At 43.7% G+C, this 27,586-nt stretch overlaps 2 protein-coding genes across 15 annotated transcripts in view; both read right to left on the minus strand.

Annotated features, from left to right (window-relative positions):
* Positions 1-1,386: 1,386 nt before the first annotated feature.
* Positions 1,387-20,955, minus strand: Dynlrb1 (dynein light chain roadblock-type 1). Of its 2 annotated transcripts, none has more exons than XM_021640546.2 (4): positions 20,589-20,955; positions 8,452-8,527; positions 5,952-6,119; positions 1,387-1,741 (listed from the first exon to the last, which is right to left on the minus strand). In XM_021640546.2, the coding sequence occupies exons 1-4, from the start codon at positions 20,589-20,591 to the stop codon at positions 1,698-1,700; spliced, it is 291 nt and encodes a 96-aa protein (XP_021496221.1). In that variant the 5' UTR covers positions 20,592-20,955; the 3' UTR covers positions 1,387-1,697. The 2 variants fall into 2 exon arrangements, with proteins under 2 accessions (XP_021496221.1, XP_060239015.1); XM_060383032.1 differs by having other exon boundaries at positions 20,304-20,623.
* Positions 20,956-24,700: 3,745 nt separating this feature from the next.
* Positions 24,701-27,586, minus strand: part of Itch (itchy E3 ubiquitin protein ligase) — a 115,985-nt gene continuing 113,099 nt past the window's right edge. For all 13 annotated transcript variants that reach the window (XM_060383027.1, XM_060383029.1, XM_060383026.1 and 10 more), the window contains one exon: positions 24,701-27,229. In XM_060383027.1, the coding sequence (XP_060239010.1) occupies positions 27,130-27,229 (100 nt within the window). In that variant the 3' untranslated portion in view covers positions 24,701-27,129. The remainder of the gene's footprint in view (positions 27,230-27,586) is intronic.

Consider the following 27,586-nt stretch of genomic DNA (forward strand, 5'->3'; position numbering starts at 1 on the left):
AGCTCACTCTGTAGACCAGGCTGGCCTTGAACCCACAGAGATTTTCCTGCCTCTGCCTCTGCCTCCCAGATGATGGGATTAAATGTGTGTGCCACCATGCCTGGTCTTCAGCGTCTTTTCATTAATTCTTAATCTTTTTTTTTTTATAATTTATTTAATTTTCATTTTATGTGCGTTAGTGTGAAGGTGTCAGATCCCTTGGAATTTGTGTTACAGACAGTTGTGAGCTGCCATGTGGGTGCTGGGAACTGAACCCGGGTCCTTTGGAAGAACAGACAGTGCTCTTAACCACTGAGCCATTTAAAGGCAGAGTTTCATATATCCCAGGTTGGCCCCTAACTAGATAGATGCCCAGTTAGTTTATGGGACTCTGGGGATTGAACCCAGGATGTTGCACATGCCAGGTGTGTGTCCTCCTAACTGATCTCAACCATAACCCTTTGGAGGGCTTTTTTAAAAACAGATTTTAAGTTATGTGTATATCTCTAAGTGGGTATGTGCATTTGAGTACAGGTAGCCTTGGAGGCCAGAAGATGGTGTGGGATCTCCCTGCAGCTGGTATTAGTTACAGTTGGTTGTGAGCTATCTGACAGGTGCTGGGAACTGAAGTCAGGTCTTTTGCAAAAACAGTACAGTCTTAGCTGCAAAGCAATGGCTCCAGCTCCTGAAATATTCTTTTTGTTCTTAAACAGTATACTTTCCTAATTCAGTGTCTGATCAACGAGAATTAGAAAGCTGCAGTAGTCTTTTTTTGTGTGCAATAAGGAGCAAAAGACAAATGTGATGGCAAGTACAGGTGTTTGTTGAGGGTGGTGAGGAGCAGCAGAGTTGGTAGTCTAGAACCTTGGGAAGAGCCAAGGTAAGGACCCCCTTACATCCAATGATGCTACGGTGGAAGGATGATCACCAGAAACAAGCTCAGTGGAGAAGGATGGAGTCAGAGGTACTGAGGAAGTCTATGGACAGAGCAGGCACGGACCCATGTTCCTAGCCGTGAGACCCTGGGGACTGCCTGTTCCCTTCCACCTCTGTTACTCCCAGTACCCCAGCACTCAGGCATTTGAACACAGTGATGTGCACTCCTGAGGCTGACATCACCAGGTGCATTGAGGATACTCAGTAACACATTCTCTTGCTTGCAATGCAATAGAGAATCATTGGCAGTAGATGATGATGATGAAAACGGTGTCTAAGGAGAAGAGGCCCAGGAACCAGGGCACCAACACATACCAAGCCTTGTTCAGGAAGTGTGCTGCAGGTGTTGGAAGCAGGCCCAGCACTGTGAAAACCTACCAGTGGCTAGAAGCCGTGGGTTTGGTCAGCTGACCATGTGCTAACAACATAGGAATAGGCCTTTCCGATATAGTAAAGACACAACAGCCAGGGTGGGGTTTGAAGTTATTTTTAGTTAAAGAAAAACACAGGCTTTCCAAGGGTGACAAAGTGAACTGAAGGTCAGAAGGAAGCTGGGTGTGGGCTTATTATAAGCTCCTATTCCAAAGCCTGGAACTGGGCTTCCCTGGGAACTGACTGGATCATCAGAGGCACTCCTTGGTGGGGTGGACAGAGTTACCCTTCATCAATGGCATGGCCTACATGGGCTCTTAGGCAGCCAGCATGTGCCCACTGACATGATTAACACTTATTCTTGGGGGGGCATTAAATTAAGGAATGACACAAAAAGCCAAAACAGTGCCTTATTCAGTTGGATTCTGAATCACAATCAGGAAATAGTCTTTATCTGAAAAGAGAAAAACAGAAAAATAAATCACTAAAATGTAAACCAGGAGGAAGGTTAGCAGTAGCTCCTTACGCTTAGCAGTAAGCGTGCACCGCAGGAGAAAAGAATGCTTCCAGAAGAACACCAGTGGCAGGCTACTTTCCACAGCCAGGAACAGGGTACCCTACAAGTTTCTCACTGTCTCCTGCCAAGTGGCTGTGGAAGTGGAGTCTTCACTTGCACTTTACTGCAGGGCAATGAACACTCTGTGGCATACTCTTAATTTTTATTATTAAATAAGATTTGTGGGCTTAGATAGCCTGGTAACCTGAGTTCCACATGGTGGAAGGAAAGACCAGATCCTAAGGATTGTAGTCTAACCTCTGTACCTGAGTGTGCATGTGCCCGTGCGCACGTGCACACACACTGAGATTTACGTTAATTTCAATAGTGTGGTTGATAAACACCTTGATTCACCCTAATAAGCCTATTGCCAATCTCTACATTCTACAGTATACAACCCCACCCCCACAGAATACTTTGAAAGGTCACAGGAAGTTATTTGCTTCTTTGAAGCATTTTCCAATACAGTCTCATGAATCAGACTCCATGGAAGTGGATAGGCCTCATTTATCAAGAAAACAGGGCAGAGCTCACTGATTTTGATCATTTTGCGTGGTACTAGCCTCAAAGTCAGAGTCTTGTAGATGCCACACAAGTGCACTGAGCAATACCCTCAATCCCAAATTCATTTATGCGTTTTAGATGCAGGTCCTCTGCTCAACACAGCATGTCAACCGAAGCTTTGCAATATGCTTAAGACATGTGGATGCCTGCCATGAATGCTCTGATCTTGTTGACAGTAGTCTGCAGGTATACAGCAGCTGCCATTAAGTTCTAGGCATCTGACTGTCTCACAGCTAATAGCTATGCCACTATTACTCTGTCATGGATCAACTTTCTCAGGTGGCACCTGGGTGAACCCCCACATCACTCTAGGCAGGTGCTAGTGCTCTAGCATCTTACTAACAAAGCCATGACACCTAACTGCTTCATGTACCTGTGGAAGGCTATGTTCTAAACTGTACACTTTAAAATTTGCCCTCTGTGTGCTTGTGCATATGCCCTAGCATGCACAAGAGTGGTTCTTGCAGGACTTTTGAAGGACTTTTTCCTTCTACCATGGATATGCCAAGGCTCAAGCTCAGGTGGTCAGGCTTGGCTCCAAGAGCCTTTACTGCCTGAGTCATCTGGACAGCCAGGGATATGGGGTAAGGCTGTTTGTGCTGCATCAGTGAGGTTAATACGTGAAACTTAAATATGTTGATTTATTAAATATGAAGAGCTAAACTAAGAAGCCACAAGCAGTCCATGTAAGTAAGAAGAAACTGGACCTTTTTCTTCCAGGCAGGGTCAGTCCGGTTGGCTCACAGTGCATGGTGGGACCATAAGCCTCCCCTCCAAGTCTCTGCTGGGCCTGACCCATGCTAGGGCTGCCCTGGGGCAGTGCTCAGGCAGTCAAGCCCTACTCACAGAGGTTCTGGCCCCAAACTCGGCATTTCTGTATTGACCACATGAAACTGGGTACACAGAAGTATATACTACTCATTTTTATCTGAGGCTGGAGAGACAGCAACTGGTTAAGAGCACTTACTGCTCTTGCAGAGGACCTGCAATTACTTCTTTTGGCACTCACATGGTAGCTCATAATATTCTGTTGCTCCAGTTCCAGGGGGATCTGGTGCCATCCTTTGACCTCAACTGATAATGCATGGACATACATATTCCCAGGCACAAATACAAAGATATTTAGATAGCATGTCCCAGACATCCTTACCCCTACCCCTCTATTGAACCCACCCTGACCCACAATAGGGGGATCTCTGTAATGGGAGGAAACTAAAGTCACATGCTTTTGATCCCAGCACCTTCGAGGCAGAAGCAGTCGGACCACTAAGTTTAAGGCTAGCTTGGTCTACTGTTCCATAACAGTGGGGCTATGTAGAGAAACCTTATCTCAAAACAACAAAAGCCATCTGCTTAATAAATACTGTGCTTGTAAGTTCCTGCTCTTGGGCTGCTCTTCCACTCTTCCAGAGGTCCTGAGTTCAATTCCCAGCAACCATCTATAATGAGATCTGGTGCCCTCTTCTGGTGTGCAGGTGTACATGCAGGCAAAACTATATACATAGTAAATCTTAAAAAAAAAGGTTCCTGTTCTCATAGACCTACTGTGGAAAACAGAAAATGTAGCTCAGTAGCTATGGAAAGATGTCAAGTCCCAATAGGATGATGATATGTGAGAAAGCCCCTGGGAGGGGGATGCAGCAGTGTGGCGGCCCCAAGAAACAGCACTGTTTATGGCTACCTCAACACGTCACACAAACTTGGGCATAACTAAAGTGTAAGTGAGATACATGGACCATCAGTCAAGTCAAGTGCCAGCATCTTGCAGACCTCTACATGCTGCCCATGTATGTGAAGGGCACTTACCTACACTGAGCTTGTGAACCCCATGAGAACTCAAGCACCAACTATCCTCAGGGACTTTGAATGTCCATGGGCTCTGAAGGACAAATTCAAGGTGCTTTTGCACTGAGCTTTGAGACCTGTATGGTCTTTAGATGGAGAGCCACTGTCTACCAAGTGTTCATCTCTGGCATGTCCTCTATCCTTTACACTGAGTTTCTAAGTCTGATGCTGGGCATCTCAAATCTGCAGGGACATAAACCACTAAGTAGAAAGATGATTCCCAATCCCAGTTTTAGGGAAATGGAGATCTGTCCTCCATAGTCCCATAGCAGGAAGCTGGGGTAGGGCCGGACTTTTCATTCAAATTTGATTGCAAGGTTTAGCTCTATGACCCCCCCCCCCGAGACAGAGTTTCTCTGTGTAGCCTTCGCTGTCCTGGACTCACTTTGTAGACCAGGCTAGCCTTGAACTCAGAGATCTGCTTGCCTCTGCCTCCTAGGATTAAAAACCCTGCTGTTCTGTGATCTTAACATATTCTTTCTGATGGGGCACATCCCAGAGGATCACAACAGCCAGCCTTCCCCCATGATGTTTTATAGATGTTGTGGAGAGCATTTGGCAAGAGCTATGTTAATTAAGCATGCACAGCACATTTTTAGAATAAATACACTGACAGTTCTTTTACGAGTGACTGGTTCTTCCTCCAATCTTTCCAGCCAAGCAGAATGGGGCTGGAACAAGAGCAGGCCTGGGAATAGAAGCCACACTGGTTTACACAGGGTTTTCTCTGTGTAGCCCTGGCTGTCCGGGAACTCACTATGTAAACCAGGCTGACCTTGAACTTAAGAGATCCACCTGCCTCTGCCTCCTGAGTGCTGAGATTAAAAGAATGTACCACCTTGCCCAGCACCCCAACTCATATCACTTTTTACCCTAAGCACCTCAGCTCATATCAGATCCATCATATCAGATCACATCAGATCCACATAGCTGACTCTGGAGTCTGAGGCCCCTTCTTAATTGGACCCAAGTCTCACTTTCATACCTTCCTTTATAGTCAAGTTCTGTAGCCCGAGGCACTGTCACATAAAAGCTCCTGCACGTCCAGCCAGGCTGAGACTCAGGGAGAGTGGTGACCACGAAGTCCTGTAGAGCCTGTCTGCCACTCTAGTCTGTGTGAGCTAGATGAAGCAGAGCAGGAGGAAGTCCAAGCCTCCCCTGTACACTTCCCATCCTTGTGGGCTCCTCCCAATGTGAGCATCTCACTACAGTGAGAACAATCCCGGGACTAAACACAGGCTTGCTTGTACTGCCCAGCCAAGCTTTTCACTGACAACTCAAAATAGCAGTCTGGCTGCATGGGTTGGAGACAGGACTATAAATTCTTTTTCATAAAGAAATAGCTTTTCCACCCCTCTGACTCATAGTTTCCTGGCCCTTAAGACTCAGCTCTAACTTTCCTGCTTCTTAGAAATCTTTGTTGATTGCCCAAGACTTGATCAACCTTCCATGTCCCAAGTTGAGAATGATCAGCGCTTATGTTTGTGTCTTTCTCCCTCATGAAACCACAATTCTTCCATGAGGCTTTGCTGAAGAGCTGCTGGTGAACCCCACTTGATAGTGACTAGGCAGTGAGGAAACTTGACTCTGCCTATCCCCCCCCCAAGCCTACCTTGAACCTGCGGACACCAATCCTGATAAGCCACAGAGAACCTGCTACAGGTTCTGAAACTAAATGTGAAGGTACAAGAACCCTTACCTGGTGCCACCATAATTTCATTTTTCTTGGAGCGAATTCGAAGGAAGGTCAGGTCATTCTGGGGGTCAATTTCGCGCACAGTGCTCCGTGCCTTCAAGATGAAGTTGTGCATGAGGTTGGCATATTGTGCAGTAGTGGGATTGTCCATGGTGCTCTTGATGGGAATGCCTGCGGGAAGAACAGGAACGAAGCAGTTCATGCGGGCCCCTTTCTGTTCAGTGTCTTAACTCACATCCCTAATTCTAGGACATCTGGCTAACAGCAATTGATGTCACTATTTCCAGAAGGCTTGCTATATGAAAGGCACAGTGCTGACCTTGTGTGCCAGGGAGTGGCATCATCATGTTCACTGGCTTCCAGGCAACAGGAGCCCTGAATAATGAGGTGATTTTACCCATACAAATGATAAGGTTTGAAATATAGGCCCATGGGATCAACTCCATGCTCCTTTTCCTTGGCCCACCCTGCCTGGCTGGGTCCAAGCAATAGGAGAGGTGCTCCTTTGTAATACTAAGTTCGAACTGACTTAGCACTTGGGAAGCAGAGGCAGGCAGGCAGGCCTCTGGCTCTTCCAGAGGACCTAAGTGCCGGGAGCCAAAGCTATCTAGTGAAGACAAAGGTATCTATGGAAGCCAAAGTCAAAGCTATCGGGTGGAGACAAAGGTGGTTACTGAAGCCAAAGCCAAGTAGAGAGCAAAGGTCATTTAGTGGAGACCTAAAGCTATGTAGTGAAAGAGTTATCTAGATCCTAAATCATGGGTGATAGATTGTGAGGACATCCTTTGTTAGAGCATCCATCTTAAGAGAACATCCTATGGTATCTTGCAGGTACAATAGTTAACCCATGAAAGCACTCTTCCTGTCTCCTGCAGCAGCTAATTACCTTCCCCTTTCCTGCCTTCTCCCTATATAAGTTGGGTAAAAATTTCTAATAAACGGAAGCCTTATCAGACAAACAGACTTGGCTTTCTTCCTTGCGCTTCTTGTCCTCTCCCCCCCCCCAATTCCTTCCACTCTCCTCCCTTAGGATCCACGTTCAAGCCCCGCTGGTCGGGGCCATACCTAAGTTTGATTCCCAGCACCCATATGGCAGCTCACAACCTTCTGTAACTCCAGTTCTAGGGGATCTGACAACCTCTTCTGGCCTCTTCGTGTACTACACACACAGTACATACTTACATGCACGCAGAAATATCCACATGCATAAAATAAAAACAAATTTTAGAAAAGATCATGTCTTTGTAATGAGAGCCAATCAATTAAATTTCTTTTTTCCTTCTCTTCGAGACAAGGTTTCTCTGTGTAGCCCTGTCCTGGAACTAGGTCTGTAGACCAGGCTGGCCTCAAACTCAAAGAGAACCACCTGCCTCTGCTTCCTGAGTGCTGGGATTAAAGGTGTGCACCTATCAATTAAATTTCTAAACTCAAGTTTTCTCAATAAATACAGGTAACAGGGCTACTTGCAGGAATAAAGCACCTGTCCTCAGATTTGGCACTAAGTGGGTGTTTTTGGCTAGGTCCCTTAATCACACCTGATGCTGGTAAGAGTCAGCATCTTACCAGCCATTCAAGTAAGCTTATTCCCCAGAAGAGCAGAGCTTTGGGCACAACTGGCTGGAGAACTATCCAAAAAAGCAGAATCACTACAAATGGATATCCATCTAGTGAGCACACAGAGTAGGAGCAATATAGATTAACCAATACTGTACTTAGTTGAGCCTGGTGACTCAGGTTTGTAACCCTAGCCTGACAGATGCAGGTATAAGAAATGTCATACATTCTAGGCAACTGTGGACTACACAAGAGTTCCAGTGCTGGCTACATAAAACATGAAACACTGTCTCATTAAAAAAAAAAAAAAAATGTACTGACACTTTAAATTTTTGCTTAAAGGGGCTCTTGTTTTTTCTGAAACAGGGTCTCTCTACACAGTCCTGGTTGTCCTGGAACTGTGTAGGCCAGCCTCAAACTCCTTCTGTGCCTCCCACATGCTGGGATTAAAGGCATTTGGCACTATTTCTCGCTCTGATGGTGGACACGTTAATGATACCTCACACAGGAGGCAAAGGGATCTCTTGTGAGTTTGAGGACAGCCCGATCTACATAGTGGGACCTCACCTCAAAAATAAAGTCTTAACAACTCTATCACTAGAGAAGTACAAGGGCTTGAAAAGCATGGATTATTGACAGCTGTGAGCTGTCAGGGCAGTAGAACTATTTACTAAACTAAGATTTCTAAGACAGGTGGTGCATGCCTTTAGCTCTAGCACATGGGAGGTGAATGTAGGAAGATCGTGAGTTCCAGGATAGCTAAGGTTATACAGCAAGACCTTGTCCAAAGAAAAAAGTCCCAAGCATAGTATTAGAACTTTGGAAATGTTTTAAAGAAAATTAGAATGGATCTGGGTTCATGAAGGGATTGAGGAAAGGCTATATATGCCGTGTCTGAGCTGTTTTCTAGAGACCTGCCTTGGGTGCAGACCATGGATTGAGGGCCTACCTTCTGTGTTCACCACAATGATTCCTTGCACTCCTTTCTGGCTCTGAAGTCTCTTGAGTGTTTCCTCCACTTCTGCCTGCCACAAAAGGACACCAAGATTAGGAGTCAACAGGTAGGCTGGATTAAAACTTCAGAGCCCAGCAGATGAATGGCACATTCATCTAAAAGTGAGTAACACCCAGGGGTTTGACACTGCTCCAGAGCTGCTCAGCAAGACACCTAGAGCTTCTGCCCCACTATGAGGAGCACTGCTTCTGGCACCTTTCCGCCAGGCAGTTATCCCCTCCCTGCCAATCAGCTATTTGAGAGCAGAATATAAACAACCATTCCCTGGAGTTCAGACACACCCATGACTCACACATACGGCACTATATTATGAATGGTAAAAAGAAAAACTGAACAGTTTTTAACAGGAAGGAGGTACTTTGTTATTTGTGGCTCAACATCACAAATGAAAATATTTCAAAGGGAGTAAAATGACCCCACAAGGATAAACTCAGTGACTTAATAAGCTGTCACCCTCGACGGGGAGATACTTGGCATATAGGAACAGGAAATACGTCTCAGGAAGAGGCCAACTGTGATTATTCAGAAACTGCTCAAGGTGGGATGTCCTAGCACATGGAAACTGTCAATAGAGCAGACAATGAGATGTCTTCTGTCATTCATGCTGCCAATTTGTCACTTCAAGACTTTAACTTTCCATCTATTCTCCAGGTCACATCTCTTGTCTATTTTTTTTTCCTTTGTTTTTGAAACTCGGTCTCTACATAGCCCTGGTTTTCCTGAAATGAACTCTGTAGGCCAGGCTGGCCTCAAACTCAAAGATTGCCTCTCTGTCTCCTGAGGGAGGGCTAGGATTAAAGAAGTGCACCACAACCCCTTTAAAAAACAAATAGAGGACAGGGCCTCTGTTTTGCTATTCTCCAAGCTGCAGCCTCCTGTGTCCTGTGTGGACAGCCCCTAGTACATCTGCATTTGTGAACTGAGATAACTTGAAGCTTTTAAGTTGATGTAAAACTATCAAGCACAGCTCTACCTGCATTCCCAGAGGTCTGCTGCCATCAAGGGACTACCAGCCCTGCCAACACCAGGGACAACCAGATGGCTAAAGGCCAGCTTAAGAACACAGTCAACATGAGCCAGGGCAATACAGCACCACTAGAACCCAGCTATCTTACTACAGTAAGCTCTGAATATCCTAACACAGCTGAAGCACAAAACAATGATCTTAAATCCTATATTATGAAGATGACAGAGGCCTTTAAAGAGGAAATGAATAAATCCCTTAAAGAAATACAGGAAAACACAAGCAGGTGAAGAAAAATAATAAACCTGTTGAAGACCTTAAAATGGAAATAGAAGCAATAAAGAAAACATAAAGTGAGGGAAACTTGGAGATGGAAAACATAGGGAAGAGAACAGGAACCACCTATGCAAACATCACCAAGAGAATACAAGAGATGAAAGAGAGAATCTCAGGTATAGAAGATAGAATTGAAGAAATTGATACATCAGTCAAAGAAAAAGTTAAGTCTATAGGTTCCTGACACAGCTGGGAGCTGTGGTTCATACCTGTAATCTCAACGCTCTAGCAGGATCTCTGTCTCTGTCAGTTCAAGGCCAGCCTGGCCTACAAAGTGAGTCTTATATCCTAGGCCACACAGAGAAACCCTGACTCAAAAAACAAAGTTCCTGACATAAAACATTCAAGAAATCTGGGACAGTATTTAAAGACCAATCCTAAGGATAATAAGAATAGAAGACTCTCAGCTCAAAGGCCCAGAAAATATTTTCAACAAAATCATAGAAGAAAATTTTCCTAACCTAAAGAGATGCCTACAAATGTACATGAAGCTTACAGAACACCAGATTGGACCAAAAAATAAAATCCACCTACCACATAGTCACTAAATGTACAAAACAGAATATTAAAAGTGGAATAACATATAAAGATGTCTTGTAGTCTCTGCCCAGATGCCAGATTGCTATACCCAGCAAAACTTTCAATCACCATAGATGGAGAAAACAAGATATTCCAAGATAACACCAAATTTAAACAGTATCTGTCCACAAATCCAGCCCTACAGAAGCACTAGAAGGAAAACTCCAATGCAAGGAGGTTAACTACACCCAAGAAAACACAAGAAATAACTTCACACCAACAACACACACACAAACCACCACAACCACCACCCTCATCAATATAACAGGAATTGACAATTACTGGTCATTAATTTCTCTCACCGTCAATGGACTGAATTCCCCAATTTAAAAGACACAGGCTAAATAACAGATGCAAAAACAGGATCTCACATTCTGCCGTATACAAAAGCAGACATTACCTGAATCTAAAGGGCTGGAAAAGGATTTTCAAGCAAATAGACTCAAGAAGCAAGCTGGAATAGCCATTCTAATATCTAATAAAATATGTTCAACAAAAATTAATCAAAAGAGATGGGAAAGAACACTTCATACTCAAAAGGAAAAATCCACCAAGATGACATCTCAATAATGAATATCTATGCCCCAAATGCAAGGGCACAAATATTTGTTTAAAAAAAAAATTTAAAGCTTAAAATCACACATCGAACCATACTCATTAATAGTGGGAGACTTCAATACCCCACTCTCACCAAGGGACAGGTTATCCAGGCTGAAACTAAACAGAAATAATGAAACTAAGTGATGTTATGAATCAAATGGACCTAACATGCCTACAGAAAATTTTACCCAAACACAAAAGAAAACACCTTCTCAGCACCTCACGAAACTTCTCCAAAACTGATTATATACTTGACCACAAAACAAGTCTTAAAGGATATAAGAAAAGTGAAATAACACCCTGTATCTTATCAGACCACCATGGATTTAAGCAGGATTTCAACAACAGAAACAGAAAGCTTATAAACAGGTGGAAACTGAATAACTTTCTATTCAGTGACCACTTGGTCAACGAAGAAATAAGACTTTCTAGAATTCAATGAAAATGCACAACATACCCAAACCTATGGAACACAAAGCAATGCTAAGAGTAAAGTTCCTAGCACTAAGATCCCATACCAGCAACTTAACAACACACCTGAAAGCTCAAGAACAAAAAGAAGCACTCAGGAGGAGTAAAGAAATAAACTCAAGGCTGAAATCAATAAATCAGAAAGAATAATACAATAAATTATTGGGGGTTGGTTTTGTGCACTGTGCATTCAAATGCTGATTTCTGTACCTAGAGATCTGGTCGCAGCTCAGTGTTGGCACTGTCATTTCTACGAGGCATCTCCTGTCTCGATGTTTTGTAGAAATTGTTCACCATTACCTCTGATTGGTTAATAAAGAACTGAACAGCCTATAGCTGGGAGGAGAGTTAAGGTGGGGCTTTCCATCCTAGAGGAAGGCCCCAGGAGGAGGAGAGAGGAGAAGGTTGCCATGAGAAAGAAGGTCACCATGAGGGAGTCTCCAAGAGGACATGATGGAGTGGGAGAAGCCAGGGTGAGAGCACATGGCAGGTAACAGGGCACATGGCTGACAAATAGGCCAGGCCAGCATAGTTGGGTTAGGATAGATGAGTATCTGCCCAGCTGTAGTGCTTGAAGCTTACAAAGAAGGGTAATAGATCTGTGTGTCATTACTTGGGAGCTAGAGCAGGCACAGAAAAAAAAAATTTAACAAAAGAATGACACCAAGAGTTGGATCATTGAGAAAATCAACAAGACAGACAACTCCCTTAGCCAAACCAAAAGGCAGAGCGACAATATCTAAATTATCAAATTCAGAAATGAAAAGGAGGACACAGCATACACCAAGGAAAACCAAAGAATCATTAGGTCTTACTTCAAAAACCTGTACACCACAAAATTGGAAAATCTATACAAAGTGGACAACTTTCTTGAAAGATACCAATTACCAAAGTTAAATGAAGATCAGGTAAATAATTTAAATATACCTATAAACCCTAAGTAAGTAAAAACAGTCATTAAGCCTCCCAACCAAAAATCACCCAGGACCAGCTGGTTTTTGCATAGACTTCTACCAGACCTTTAAAGAAGCGCTAATATCAACAGACCTCAAACTATTCCACAAAATAGAAACAGAATATTACAAATTCATTCTATGAGGCCACAGTCACTATGATACCAAAGCCTCACAAAGACTCAACAAAGAATTTCAGACCAGCTTCCCTTATGAACACTAATGTAAAAATACTAAAAAACTAGGCTGGGCAGAAGTGGCACATGCCTTTAGTACCAACACTTGGGAGGCAGAGGCAGACATCTCTGAGAGCTCAAGGCCAGCCTGGTCAACAAGAGTGAGTTCCAAAACAGCCAACCCTACACAGAGAAATCCTGTCTCAGGAAAATAAAACAAAAACTGAATCAAAAAACACATCAAAAATATCATCCACCATGATCATCCCAGGGATTCAGGGATGGTTCAACATATGAATATCCATCAATGTAATCAAGTATGTAAACAAACTGAAAGAAAGAAAAACACATAATCACTCATTAGATGCTGAAAAAAATCCTTTGACAAAATTCAATACCCATTCATGATAAAAGTCTTGGAGAGATTAGGGATACAAGATACATACCTACACACAATAAAAGCAATATACAGCAAGCCAATAGCCAACATCAAATGGGGAAACTTGAAGCAGTTCCACTAAAATCAGGGTCAAGACAAGGCTGCCCACTCTATCCATATCTATTCAATATAGTGACCCCAAAAGTTCTACCATAGAACTCCTATAGCTGATAAACATCTTCAGCAAAATGGGGATACAAATTAACTCAAGGGGGCTGGAGAGATGGCTCAGTGGTTAAGAGCACTGTCTGCTCTTCCAAAGGATCCAGGTTCAATTCCTAGCACCCACATGGCAGCTCACAACTGTCTGTAATGCCACCCCCAATTCCAAGGGATCTGACACCTTCACACTAATGCACATAAAATAAAATTAAATAAATTATTAAAAAAAACTCAAAAAAAACCCAAACCAAAACAAACAAACAAACAAAAAAACAGAGGTCCTGCTTTATACAAATAATAAATAGGCTGAGAAATAAAAAGGGGGTGGGGTAGAGAGATGGCTCAGAGGTTAAAAAGTACTGGCTGTTCTTCTGAAGGTAATGAGTTCAATTCCTAACAACCACATGGTGGCTCATAACCATCTATAATGAGATCTGGTGCCCTCTTCTGGTGTACAGGACTATGTGTAGGCAGAATACTGTATACATAATAAATCATGTATATATATATATATATATATATATATTCATATATATATATGAAAACAACACCCTTCACAAATATTTTTGGTGTAACTCTAACCAAGCAAATGAAAGACCTATCTGACAAGAACTTCAAGTCTTTGAAAAAAAGAAATTGAAGATAATAGAAGATGGAAAAATCTCCCATGCTCTTTGGTCAGTAGAATTAACATAGCAAAAATGGCCATCTTATCAAAAGCAATCTACAGATTCAATGCAATTCCCATCAAAATTCCAACAATCCTTTACAGACCTTGAAAGAACAATTCTCAACTTCATATAGAATAAAAACTCAGGAGAGCTAAAAACAATCCTGGCCAATAAAAACTTTTGGAGGTATCACCATCCCTCATCTCAAGCTGTAATAAAGAGCAATAGTAATAAAAAACTGCATGATATTGGCATAAAAACAGATAGGTTGATTAATGGAATTGAAATCAAAGACCCAGAAATAAACCCACACGCCCATGAACACTTAATTTTTTACAAAGAAGCCAAAACTATACAATTGAAAAAAAAGCATCTTCGATAAATGGTGCTGGTCTAACTGGATATCTTCATGTAGAAGAATGCAAATAGATTCACATTTATCACCCTGCACAAAACTCAAGTCCAAGTGGATCAAAGACCTCAACATAAAACCGGATACACTAAATTGGATGGAAGAAAAAGTGGGGAGTAGCTTGAACTCACTGGCACAGGAGACAACTGAACAGAACACAAACAGCTCAGGCACTAAGATCAACAATAAAAAAAAAAAGGACCTCTTGAAACTAAAAAGCTTTTAATAAAGCAAAGGACAAAAGGAGAAAATGGTAGCCTACAGACTGGTAAAAGATCTTCACCAACCCTACATCTGATAGGACTGATACTCAAAATATATAAAGAACTCAAGAAATTAGCAAAAAAAAACAAAAAACAAAAAACAAAAAACCAATCCAGTTAAAAAAAGGAGTACAGAGCTAAACAGAATTCTCCACAGAGGAATGGCCTGGAACACTTTAATGGCCAAGGAACACTTAAATGCTCCACATCCTTATTCATCAGGGAAATGGAAGCCAAAATGGCTAAGATCAAAAACTCAAGAATAATACATGCTGGTGAGAATGTGGGGCAAGAAGAACCCTCCTCTATTGCTGGCAGGAGTGCAAACTTGTACAACCACTATGGGAATCAATCTGGAGGTTTTTCAGAAAATTGGGAGTAGATCTACTTCAAGACCAGCTATACCATTCCAGGGCATATACCCAAAAGACACCCCATCATATCACAAGGACACTGCTCAACTATGCTCACAGTGGCTTTATTCATAATAACCAGAAACTGGAAACAACCTAGATGTCCCTCAAAGAATAAAGAAAATGTGGTACATCCACACAGTGGAATACTACTCAGCTATTAAAACAAGGAAAACATGAAATTTGCAGACAAATGGATGGAACTAGAAAAGAGCATCCTGAGTAAGGTAGCCCAGACCAAAAAGACATGTATGGTATATACTCATAAGTGGAGATTAGCTATGTAGTACAGGATAACCATATTACGATCCACAGACCTAAAGAATCTAAGTAAAAAGTAGGGTCCAAGGGAGGATGCTTGAATCTCACTGAAGACAAATAGAATAGACATCCAGGGTGGATGGATGGAGGAAAGTGGGTAGCAGAGGGAATGGGAAGGGGAACAAATGTGGGGAGGATGGCAAGAGAGAGAACTAGAATCAGAGGTGCTATCTCTGGGATAATAATGGAAACTCCCAAGAATCCATGAGGGTGATCTTAGCGAAGACTCCTAGCAATAGGGGATATGGAAAAAAAAGAAAAATGAGAAAAAAACCAAAACATGCAAACTTAAGGCCATTTCTCTGAAACCAAATAGTTTTCTAGAGCACCTGAGACATCACCTCTTTAAGACCTTGACTGTGCCTCTGTGGGTGTGTGTCAGGTTCGGGGGCTAATCCATCTCAGCAGAGCAGGAGCCACAAACAGGAGCCTAACTGACCTTCCTCTCCCCATGGCTGGAACTTGGTTTACGTATACTTGCTCTCCAGGTGCTCCCTCCAGAGGCTCAGAATCTGGTTAGAAGTTCCTCCAAGGTAGAGAGTTAGGCTAGGTATGTGGATCACTGTGAGTTCGAGGCCAGCCTGATCTACATAGTGAGCTATAAGACAGCAAGCGTTATGTAGAGTCTTTCTTAAATAAATAAATAAGTAGCAGGTCTTTAGAAACAGGGTTACCATTCCCTATGTCAAAAGAGCTAGTCCTGGAGGCCTCCTAAACAACTTAATATAGCAGAATGAACTAAGTTTCTGGAAGGCATAGCCTGACAATCCAATCACCACCACCCACTTCCTGTAAGAACAGTGCCAGATGCTATAGGGACAGGCAGAAGGCTCCGCCCACAAAGTGGCAAGCAGCCTGGTGCCGCTGAAATCTAGAACCTGCATGGAAGGGCAGGTCTCGCTCTGAGAAGGACAGTACAATCAGTGGTCATGCATGTCTGGTCTCCTAGTCATTTCACAGCCTGACCTCCTATTATGCCATGTACTGTTCTGAATGTGAGGGTCAAATGCTAGAGGTCCTGGTCACCCTACTGGAAATCCACCCTGTGGAAACAACCCCAAGGAACAAAAGGAATATAACAAGGACCCTGCTACAGTGATACCTGCAAAAGCTAACAGACATGTTCAATAATAAGAAAAGGCCAAGAAAGGCAGCAAACACACTGCAAGTGATGGCTCACATTAAGAGAGACTAGGGCATGACACATCTCCAACATATACGACTGATGCTCCACAAAACAATCAAATGCAAAAAAAAAAAAAAAAAAGTTTTCCATGTGGCCTCAACCACCTGCAAACAAGAAAGCTTGAGGTTCTAAATAAAGCTAGATAAAATGGCAATTATAGATCAGGTTTATTTTCTTTTTCAAAACAGTCATTTTTGCTGGCCATTGTGGTTCTTCCTATAAATCGCAGCACTTGAAAGGCTCAGACAGAAAAGAAAAAAAAAAAAGTGAACAAATGGCCAGTCAGCCAATTGTGGTGCTGTAGGTCTGTAATCCCAGCATTTGGAAAGTAAAGGCATAAGGATCAGGAGTTCAAAGGCCAGTGCCAGCTACATAGCAAATTTAGAGTCATGAAATACTGATAAAACCCTCACCTAAATATCTTCCTTTATTCTATTGTTTTTGTTAGACACACACAAGTTTACTTGGGGCTGGAGAAATGGCTCAGCAGTTAAGACCATTTGTAGACCTCTCTTGAAGAGCGCCTGGGTTTAGTTCCCAACACTCATATAGCAATTCACATCTACCTGCAACCTGAGTTCCGAGACCCATCACATTCTCTGACATCCTTGGGCACAACATGCAGGCAAACACAAGTTATACCACCACCTGACTCCCTCCTCCATGAAAGGGCTCTACTATGTCGGCTGTAACACTTTGACACTAAAAACATCTTAAGAATATGTAACTTGTTTATGTGGCACCTTGAATGACAATGGGCCCCATAGGCTCATGTTTGAATATTTGCCTCCCCTCCCCCCAATTAGTGTTTCAGGAGTGTCAGAAGGCACAGTCTTGTGGGAGGAAGTGTCACTAGGAGCGGACTTTGAGGTTCCCAGAGACTTAGGTTACACACACACACACACACACACACACACACACACACCCTCGTCTCTTGCAGAGGAAGGTGTGAGCTCTCAGCTGTTCCTGCTGCCTTGCCTTTGTGCTACCGTCATCGACTCTTCACCCTCTGAAACCAGAAACCCAAAGAAAGACTTTATGAGTTGCTGTAGTTATTTGAATGCTTGGTCCCCAGTTAGTGGACGTCTCCATATCTTTATTCATTGGCTGGATGGCCCAGAAAGTCCCGGGATAGGTGGGATTTGAGATTCAAAGGCTCATTCATGCTAGGCCTTCTTCTCTCTTTTTCTACTTGCTCCCCATCTGTGGATGTGGATGCAAAGCTCCCAGCTACTGCAGTGCCTGTCTCCTTCCCACCACGATGATGAATGGACTCTCTGAAACTGTAAGCCAGCCCCAACTAATGCCTTTATAAGAGCTGCCATGGTGATCGTGTCTCTTCACATCAACAGAAAGATAACTAAGACAGTTACTGGTTTTTGTTTTTGAAACAAGATTTTCACTCTATGCCCTAGGCAGGCCTCCAACGTGTAGTGTTCCACCTGTCTGGTGCCACCACACCCAGTATCTCAGCATTTAGGAAGCTTCATGAGGTCCAGGCCAGCCTGAGCTACATAGGAAACAAAGGTAGATGATGTTCAGTGCTGATGTTCAGTCAGTTCAGTAGTAGAATACTTGCCTAGCAGGCACGAGACCTTGAGTTCCATCCCTAATATAGAAAACTTAAAAAACAAAAAACAAAAAAAAACTTCAAAAACATTACATAAAAGCTGGGCATGGTGGCGCACGCCTTTAATCCTAGCACTTGGGAGGCAGAGGCAAGCAGATCTCTGAGTTTTGAGGCCAGCCTGGTCTATGTAGTGAGTTCCAGGGCAGCCAGGACTACACAGAGAAATCCTGGCTCAAAAAAAGCAAATGAAACAAATTTCCATAAAATAGTTAAGGAAAATAATGTGTTCAATAGGAGGTAGAAAACACATCAAAGATAAATTACAAACACCTAAAGGATCATCTTGTAAACAAATGAATAGCAATGTGGGACTATTTTTATGTTGGTTTCCTTATGGCAAAGCTCTTGAGATCAAGAACCTAGGAAAACTACACAATACAGTGTACCAGCCATAAATACTGCTCCTTTTTTTCTCAGAAATTCTTCCCTTGAGAATTTTCATAAGGAAATAATCTAATAAAATTTAAAAACCAAGCAGAAATTACAGACCACAGCATTGAGTTAAGAACTGGAGACAACGTGTACACCAGGGAACTGGTTTGCCAAATTCTAGTAAAACAATGGCTCGGTGTGGTGGTGCACACATTTAATCCCAGCACTCAGGAAAACAGAGGCAATCTGTTCAAATAAACAGTTTCCACCAATATGGACTATTCCTGTGGAAACACGGGCAAGAGTGTCACAGATGAGGGCAGTTCCTATCAGCACTCTCTGGAGAGAAGACCATGAACTAAATGTATGAGCAGAGGGCACTACACAGCTTTAGAATGAAGTACATTTTAAGTGTGTGCGTGTGTGTGTGTGTGTGTGTGTGTGTGTAATAAATATGAGTGTACGGTCCTGAGGGCTCAAATCCACAGCCTGTTTTAATGATGGTTTTCTTTTTTGGGGGGAAGGAGCGGAGGGGTGTTAAAGACAGGGTCTTACTATATATATATATATAGCCCTGGCTGTCACTGAATTCACAGAGATCCGCGGCTACCTGTAACTCCAGCTCCAGGGAACTAGACCCCTCTTCTGGCCTCCTGGGTCACTATATTCATGTGCACAAACCTATACACACACATACTGACATGACGTATATATGCACACACATTCATTCATTCCTCTGTTCACTTCAAAATACCTCCTAGTGCCAGGTGTGGCGGCTCCTGTCTTTACTACCAGCACTTGGGAAGCAGAGGCAGGTGCAATTGAACCCGAGTCTTCTGTAAGAACACAAGCTCACTCAATGGCCGAGCTCATCTCTTCAGTTTCCTATTTTGTTTTCTGCAGCCACGTGTTGTGAAAAATATGACTGCAATGGCTTTGATGATGTGGAGAAATTCTCTGTGGTATAGTGAAAAACGCAGAAGGCTCAACCAACTAGTCAATGGTGGCTACAAAAACTGAAGGGAAACACCATAAGCAATGTACCTCAGGAGTTGCCTCTAGGTTAGTGGTTCTCAACCTTCCTGATGCTGCGACCCTTTACTATGGTTCCTCATGTGGTGGTGACCTCCCACAAAATTCTCATTGTACTTCATAAATATTTGACATGCGACCACTGTGAAAGAGACAGTCGGCCTGAAAGGGGTCTCGACCACAGTTTGAGAACCAGCGCTCTAGGTCCTACCACTGTTTTCCTTCTCAGTTGCTTTTATATTTCGTTTTCTGGGGCTAGAGAGATGGCGCGGCACTTCCGATATTCTTCCAAAGTACCCGAGTTTGACTCCAGCACCTATATGGTGACTCACAGGCATCAGTAAATCCAGTTCCAAGGGATCTGACCCCCTCAACAGGCACACTGATGGGGCAGACACTATTTACATACATAAAATAAAAATTTTAAAAGTAAAAAAAAAAGAAAAAGTTAGTTTTTGCAAACGGATTCGTTTTTATAATGCAGGCTGGCCTTGAACTGTGTATCTTTTTGCCCTAACCTTCCCAAGCGCGGGGATTGCAGGCGTGCTCTGTCATGCCATTCGTAAGATTCTGAGGTTTGGTTTAACGTTGGAAAAAGACCTTTAAAATTCTGCACAACTCGTGAGGTCTGAAAGCACCACCGGTAAAGGTAGGCAGAAGGTTTTGGGATCCCCAGTGTGGGAGCCACCGGTTCCTGACCGGCAGGCCAAACTGGGCCCACGGGCGACAGTCAGGGTTGTAGAGTTCGAGTCCCTGGGACGACTGGCTTTGGATTCCAAATGTGAAGATGGCGCTAGTGGCCGTACCTGCTTCACAGAGCAGAGGAGGAAAGGCAACGCCCGTAAAGCTCCCACGGTGCCGGCGGCAGACTCCACGAAACCTTGCAGCCAGGCTGGGCTCGCCCAGCAAGGCCCCAAACGCCAGGCTACGGGCGAGCCAGAGCCGGCCTTCGGGGCGGCCCCCACAGGCCAGCTTCCGGGCGCTCCGCCTCGCCTGGGACCACAGGCCCCGCCTGGCGGGTCCCGCGGAGCGACGCCCGCGACTGAGACCCCAGAGGATGGACGCGCGTCTCGCGCGGGGTGGACACTCACCATCTCGGACCGATCCCGCAGCTCCGAGTAGCCAACACTCAGTGGCCTTCTCCGCCTTTCTGAGCCTGCGCAGGCTTTTTTTATTTTTCCGAAACGGACAGCTTGAACAGCCTATCAGAAGCCGGGAGGAGGTGGGGGCGGGCCGCCGTGAGGCAGCGCCACAGCAGTCTCCCCACCGGGAAAGGCCGAAGCGGAGTGCAGCCTTTGCTCCGGCGCTGCGGAAGGGCTGCCGCGGCTCCAGGTCTGTTTCCCGTACTCAGCGAGGTCCCCGGCAGAGGCCGACTGTTGCCGAAACTCGCTTCGGCCCAGATTGAGGCGGAGACTGGGAAGTTCAAGGAGCCGAGGACCTGGGCAGCCCCGCTGCCGGGCGTCTTAGGAGCAAGCTCTGGGATGAATTAGTCAGGGCTGCCCTGGGCGTGTGAGAGTGAGGGTGGAGAACTCCACCGCAGTCCTTTGTTTCTTTGCAGAAACTCCTTTACATTTCGTTACCATTATCTCGCCTTTAGAAGGGGACCTAGGCCCCTGTTCTGTCCTCTGTTCATTGTTTACCCTTGCAAAGTTACAAAAAACATTGGGGTATGTAGTGAGCGCACTATCCAGCAGCCTCACTCTTCACCAACTTCTCTTCCCACACTGGGGCTAGCGGAACCAAGCCGGATGATCCATCGCCAGTTTCAATGACAAGTGCCGTTTGTGCAGTGCACGGGCTTGCAGGTGAGGACAGTGATTTCAGCAAGAATGTCGCAGGCACCACTCAGTCAGACCGAGGACAACGGGCCCTGTGTGCCTGATAAGCATAACCTCCCTGGTACTTGCCACAAAAATCGACTTATTTTTCGAGACAGGATTTTTCTATATAGCCGTGGCCTCCTGGTATTTGCTACAAAAATAGATTTATTTTGGTTTTCTGTGACAGGGTTTTTCTGTATAGCCCTGGCTGTCCTGGGCTCACTTTATAGATCAGGCTGACCTCGAACTCACAGAGATCCGCCTGCCTCTGCCGCCTGAGTGTTGGGATTACAGGTGTGTGCCACCGTGCCCGGCTCAAAAATTGAATCTTAAGAAAATTGGTAGTGATCTTCAACCTTCCTAAAACTCCGACCTGTTAGTACAGTTCCTTGTGGTGACCAACAGCCATAAAACACTGCTACTTCACTGCTGAAATCCTGTTACTGTTAGTTGTACTGTAAATACCTGATTGCAGGATGTCTGATATGCGACCTGCACATTGTGAACTGGGGCTCCAAGGCCTCTAAACAGACTGCCTCTAAAAGGGCATGTTGGGGGTGAGGAGGACCTCAAGGTCAATCAGGCACACACTTACGCAATCTCAGCACTTGCTAAAGCAGGAGAGCAGTTTCTCGGCCAGCTTGAACTTCACAGATGGACTCTTGAATCCAAAGCAAAGACATAACCCCCAACAATATCGCAAGGTCGTGAAAGACAATGAAGAACTATTACAAATTAAAAATACTGGCAGAAAAATGAGGACTTTGCTTAACTAACTGCTGTCTTGCTAATTTGTTAGTTTTGAATTGTACCAGAGTAGCTGGGATGTTACTATTGGAAAAAGCTAGGTAGAAAAGTGCAAACAACTCTAAAATTTCTTTAAAATGGTCTTTGAAAGGGGCCATTCGTGGTGGCACATGACATTAACACCAGTGTTCAGGAGGCCAGCCTAGTCACAGTGAGCTTCAGGACAGCCAAGGTTAGAGAGAGACCCAGTCTCAAAAAAGGGAGTTGTGGGGAGGGCTCAGTGATTAAGAGCACTTGGTGCTCTTGCTGAGGACCTGGGTTCACTTCCTAGCACCCACATGGCAAGCTCACAGTCATCTATCACCATTCCAGAGTATCTGATGATCTGACCTGAGAGCACCAGGCACACATGTGCTATACCATACATGCATGCAGGTAAAACATAAGTGTGTGTGTGAGGGGGATGATTGGAGGTTGCGTGTGATGGCACACGCCTTTAGGAAGGCAGCAGCAGGCTGATGTCTGATCTGGAGGCCAGCCTAGTCTAGTCTACAGAGCACATTCCAGGACAGCCGTGACTATACAGAAAAACATTTCAAAAAAAATTGTAAACAAAGAAATGGTTACTGAATGCTGGGAATAATGTATTATTGCCCCCCCCCCTTAATTCCAGGTCTTCATTCCAAATAAGGGCAGAAGTTCTACAGTGAATGGACTCCTAAACATCCAAGGAACTAGTTAGGACAAGGATCAACTCCATCCTACGCAGTGTATAATGGCAATTCAGTATAAAAGGATTTCAGAGTAGGAAAAAGATCCTGGATTTTGATTTGAACTCTCCATTTCATTCTGCAGATGTTATGAAAGTATTTTGAGCTGTTTTCCTTAGATAACCATTCCTCTCTGAGAGCAGCCAGAATGACAGTACAGTCACCAGTGTCTGGCACACAGTGGTAACTATTGTTAGTCTGGGATGCCGTGACTGTGGATATGGTGTGCTATACCAGAGAAGTCAAATAGAGCAGGTTTGAGTTAGAGATGAGGAAAAATAACAGCACGGCTGCTCAGTGGCCTACAGATCTGACTGCAAATTTCTAGGTATTTTCCTGAGGTTCTGCTTAAAGCCCTTCTGTGCGGAGCAGGAACTCATTTACAGTGATAGAAAACACAACCATCCTTTTGTCTTCTTTCCTAAAACAACTGTTGTGTGTGGGCAGTCATGCCATGGGCGTGTATGAGGCTTGAGTACAATTTGTGCAGTTGGTTTGTTTCACATTTTACATGGGCTCCAGGAACTGAACTTGGGTTTGTGTGGCAAACATCTTTACCCAAAAGCCATTTTGTAAAAATTATCCACGTTTTTCTAAAAAACATGTATTTATGTGAGTCCACAGTACAAGTTTGTGGCAGGCAGAGGATGATTTTTGGGTGGTGGTTCTCTCCTCACACCAGGTAGGTCCATGATACTAATCTCAGATCAGCAGGCTTGCTTAGCAGTGAGTGCCTTTATCCCTGAGCCATCTCACTGACCCTCAAGCATGGAGACAGGGTTTTTCTGTGCAGCCCTGGCTGTCCTAGACCTCAGTCTGTAGTCCAGACTGGCCTCGAACTCAGAGATCCACCTACCTCTGCCTCCCAAGTGCTGTAATTAGACAGCAGGGCAGTGGTGGTGCTTGCCTTTATCTGGCCAGAGAACTTCAGGAACCTGCCTGTCTCTGCTGGTGCTACACATCCCTGTGCCAGGCTTTGACATGGGTGCAGGAGATGCAAACCATTCATTATGCTTGTACTGCAAGCACGCTACTGACTGAGTCGCCTTCCCAGTCTACAGACTACTTTCTGTATCAGAAAGGCAGTTCAGATGGGGGCCCTAGTGTTCCTCAGAGGCCCCTCCACGTGCCCTCATCCAGCAGCACCTGAGTGGCAGATCTGCATTTTCTACACACCTCATACTTCAGACAGTCTGTCAACAGCCACTCTAAAAGAGGTCACATACAACACATACAAGGCTTTCCTACAGGTGATGTACACCATTTTCCTAACAAAACCAAAAGAAAAGTATACAAAATGAAGGACTCAAAAAACTTTAATTGTAAAGTCTTCCATCTTTTAAGGGAGTGCCGGTAAGGCAACCTTCCGAAGGACTTTATAAACCTGATTATTGGTGACACGTGAGGTTACCTGAGCATTTTTAAATCAGTTTAAGAAAGCAAAGGCAGCCAGCACAGGGGCAGACAAGTTGACTTAATAAAAACACAGTCAAACAGACATTTGAAAGTCAAAGAGAAACAGAAAGGTGTGGTGGTCGCTGGAAATGCTAGTATTGCACGTAAGTGGTGACCTTCAAAGAAATTGAGACTCCCTAACAGAGGCAAGATTCCATGCATCCCCCCAGATAACATTTTATGTGATTTAACCAGGTAAGTAAAACGTGGTAGAGAGGGCTGAGCTGATCCCTGGGAGAAGCAGCAACACAGTTATTGTAAGTCTTAGGGAACTGAATTCTGCACGTGAAGATGGTAGAAGATGGCAAGAGTTCACTACTGTCAACGGCTATCCGTCCATCTGATGAGACACCCGAGCTTCTCCTTGACCCTTGCTGTAGAACCCACCAAAAGAGCAGAAGAAAAGGCAAATGCTCATTTACTGTTTTTATTTCAATGTAACATGCAGTAAGAAAAAAAAAAAACTTAACAAGTTAATTAGCATTTATGATGCTTACAGAGAAAAAGATCTTAAAAGCAACTTAGTTCAGATTTAAGGAAAATCGCTAATTTAACACTTACAATAAGTCTATTTCCAAATACTCATTTTGGACAAAAATTTGAGAGTATTTGGTAAATATTTATGTCTGCTGTTTAGTCGCATTATTTTATATACTCTCTGATTCTCGGGATAGCCAGCCCCCATTTTCCTAACACAGCAGGGAAGACATATACATGTGATCAATTAAATTAAAGGAAGAAATGGAGTTGGGAGACTCCAGGGCTGCAAAAATATATACAAGCATTTACCTTTTCTAGAACTAAACATTTCTTCCATAAAAATATTAAATAGCCAAGCCCTATAGAACTAGGGCCAGGACTACTTCAAATATAACTTCTGTATTTTAAAAATATAGGGCAGAAAGCCTTTTGGATGATATTTATACATTTTCACATAATATTTCTAGGTCCCTAAATGAATCATGAAGCATTATGCAGAATCAACAAAGCCTATTTTCTTACATTATCTCTTAATTTAATCTCATAAATCTCTAGTAAATATGGTAAATAACTATATTTTAGTACAAGAATTGGATTCACTAGGAAGTCTTTGTAGAAGGCTTAATGTTTATAGCCATTTATTACCAAAGTTCAGGCCTATGTTGTGACTGGGTAGTTGGCAGACATTCGCTCTGTAAGACAAAGCAATAGCATCATATACATTTTTTAACCCTACCAACAAAAAGGCAGAGATTTGCTACTTTGGATATAACTAGGGCTTCTAAAGATGACACGTATTTCCTGTGGCATGTAGGATTAAAGAAAAGGGGGGGGCTGGGGAGGAGCTGAGCTCTCCCTTCACTGATAGCTTCTAGATGAGGCAACCCTTTCTCGGTCACGCACGTGTCTGCTGATGATGGCAGTGTTAAAGACGACAGCTGCACGAGTTCAACGGTTCCAGGATGAGAACAGGAAGAGCAGCTAGGGATACAGAAACATTTCTTTTCCTATGGGACAGGGGTTTGTCACACTATTCTTGGCTTCATGCTACAAGTTCATTCTATGCCACTGCCACATGTCAAGGTCCCTGTTAAGACTTATAAGGCTGATTTTGGGATTTGGCTACAATAGGGACTCAGCTGGCTGAAGTTTTATCTCAGTGCCCATAAAGTTGTATCTATGGCAGCAGCCATCTTGACAGTCTACACTAAGCCAAGGTAAATTAACTGCAGAGAAAGTCAAAGTGCATTCATTAGTTACTAAAGGAGCCGTCTAAAATAGAGTCATGGGAAGAAAAATCTAAAATTTTTAAGGGTAAGAAAAATATTACAGATCAGAACCATATAAAAAGATGCAAATGACAGCACGGCTCTTATTTGTGTCAGAAGTGGTAAGTGTGAAAACAGCACAATTGTGTGGCTGCTGGACATTGTCCTGATTTCAGAGACTGCACCACTGACCTCTATTTGGATTAGAAAATGGTTGCAACTTGAACATCTCAGCAGTAATGAAAAGTAACTGAGGCATTGGATTATGATAAAATCATAAAGCTTCAGTTTATGTGTAGGATTTAAAAATCAAGAATGATCTTAGATGAATTCAGCTAAATTAGTTCTAATTCTAAGGTTAACCTCAAACTGTAAAGGAACCACAGTGCTGATGCTGTTTGTAAAGTTTAGTATTTGCAAGGCAATAACAACAGGAACTGAATTGAGAGGTATGAAGTCATGTTGGCGGGGACCAAGTTTTCCCTGAATTCAAATAGAACTACTTTGTAGAAAGATGCGAGAGTCCTGTGTCACTTCCAGGAAGAACATCAGAATGATGCATTAATTCATGCTCCAGGAATGAAAAACAACAGTCAGGCCAGGCTGAAGTGAGCGGGAGAGCACAAGCAGCAGTTGCTCATGTGCCCAGACACTGGGATAAGCTTGCACTTTATCCAGCACCTCTTAGCTCGAGGCTCTACCAGGAAGACCTTGTGTATTGCAGTTTCCGAGATGTCCCTGCAGAACCCTTCACAACACCCACTAAGAGACCTCCTCCCAAGTGAGACTTTTGACACACGGAACTGTTGTTAAGGGTACAATCTAGAGGAATAAGACAAGGGAGATTTCATCACTGTGTTAAATCTCGTGTTAAGTGTCTGACTACTGTTTGTAGATCTGCTTTCTGGAAACGTTGAGTAGAAATCCAGAATCGCTGGAAGATAAATCTCAACGATCACATTAATTTACTTACACTCAGATAACTCTCTAGTCACAGTCCAAGTTTACAATAAGATGTGCAACAGGCAGAGAACAGAGGGGACAGATACCGCAGATAAGTCCCTGTCCTCTGGTGGCCTAAGGTCTCAACAATTATTCTTGTCCAAATCCTTCTGTTTCTTCAATGGCAAATAACAGCTTTTCCTTCAGTTGCTCATAGCTCTTGTAGGGTGGGAGGTCCAGGCGGTTAAAACTGAAAGCAAGAATTGTTGGCTTGAGAAAAGGAAAGAAACACACACAGGTAGTGCCCTGCAGCAATACTTCAATATTCTGACCACCCCGGCTTGACTCACACAGTCTTTGAGGAACTGTGTTTTACCTTTCTAAGACTCACTCAAATGTCTTCTCTGGTAAACTGGGATAGAACACCTGCCCCTTATGGTATGGAGTCAGAAACAAGCACCACACAGGGCCAGTGCTTAGCCGACCCTCAGCAAATGTCAGTTTTCTCATGCTGCCTCAACTAACCGCTCTAGTTCAGTGGTGTGCAAACCTACTGTAAATGTCCATTCAAGAAATACTTGAGGCTTTGAAAACAGTTTTAGGTATA

This window comes from Meriones unguiculatus, chromosome 4 (genome assembly GCF_030254825.1).
Source record: "Meriones unguiculatus strain TT.TT164.6M chromosome 4, Bangor_MerUng_6.1, whole genome shotgun sequence".
NCBI classification, from domain to species: Eukaryota; Metazoa; Chordata; class Mammalia; order Rodentia; family Muridae; genus Meriones; species Meriones unguiculatus.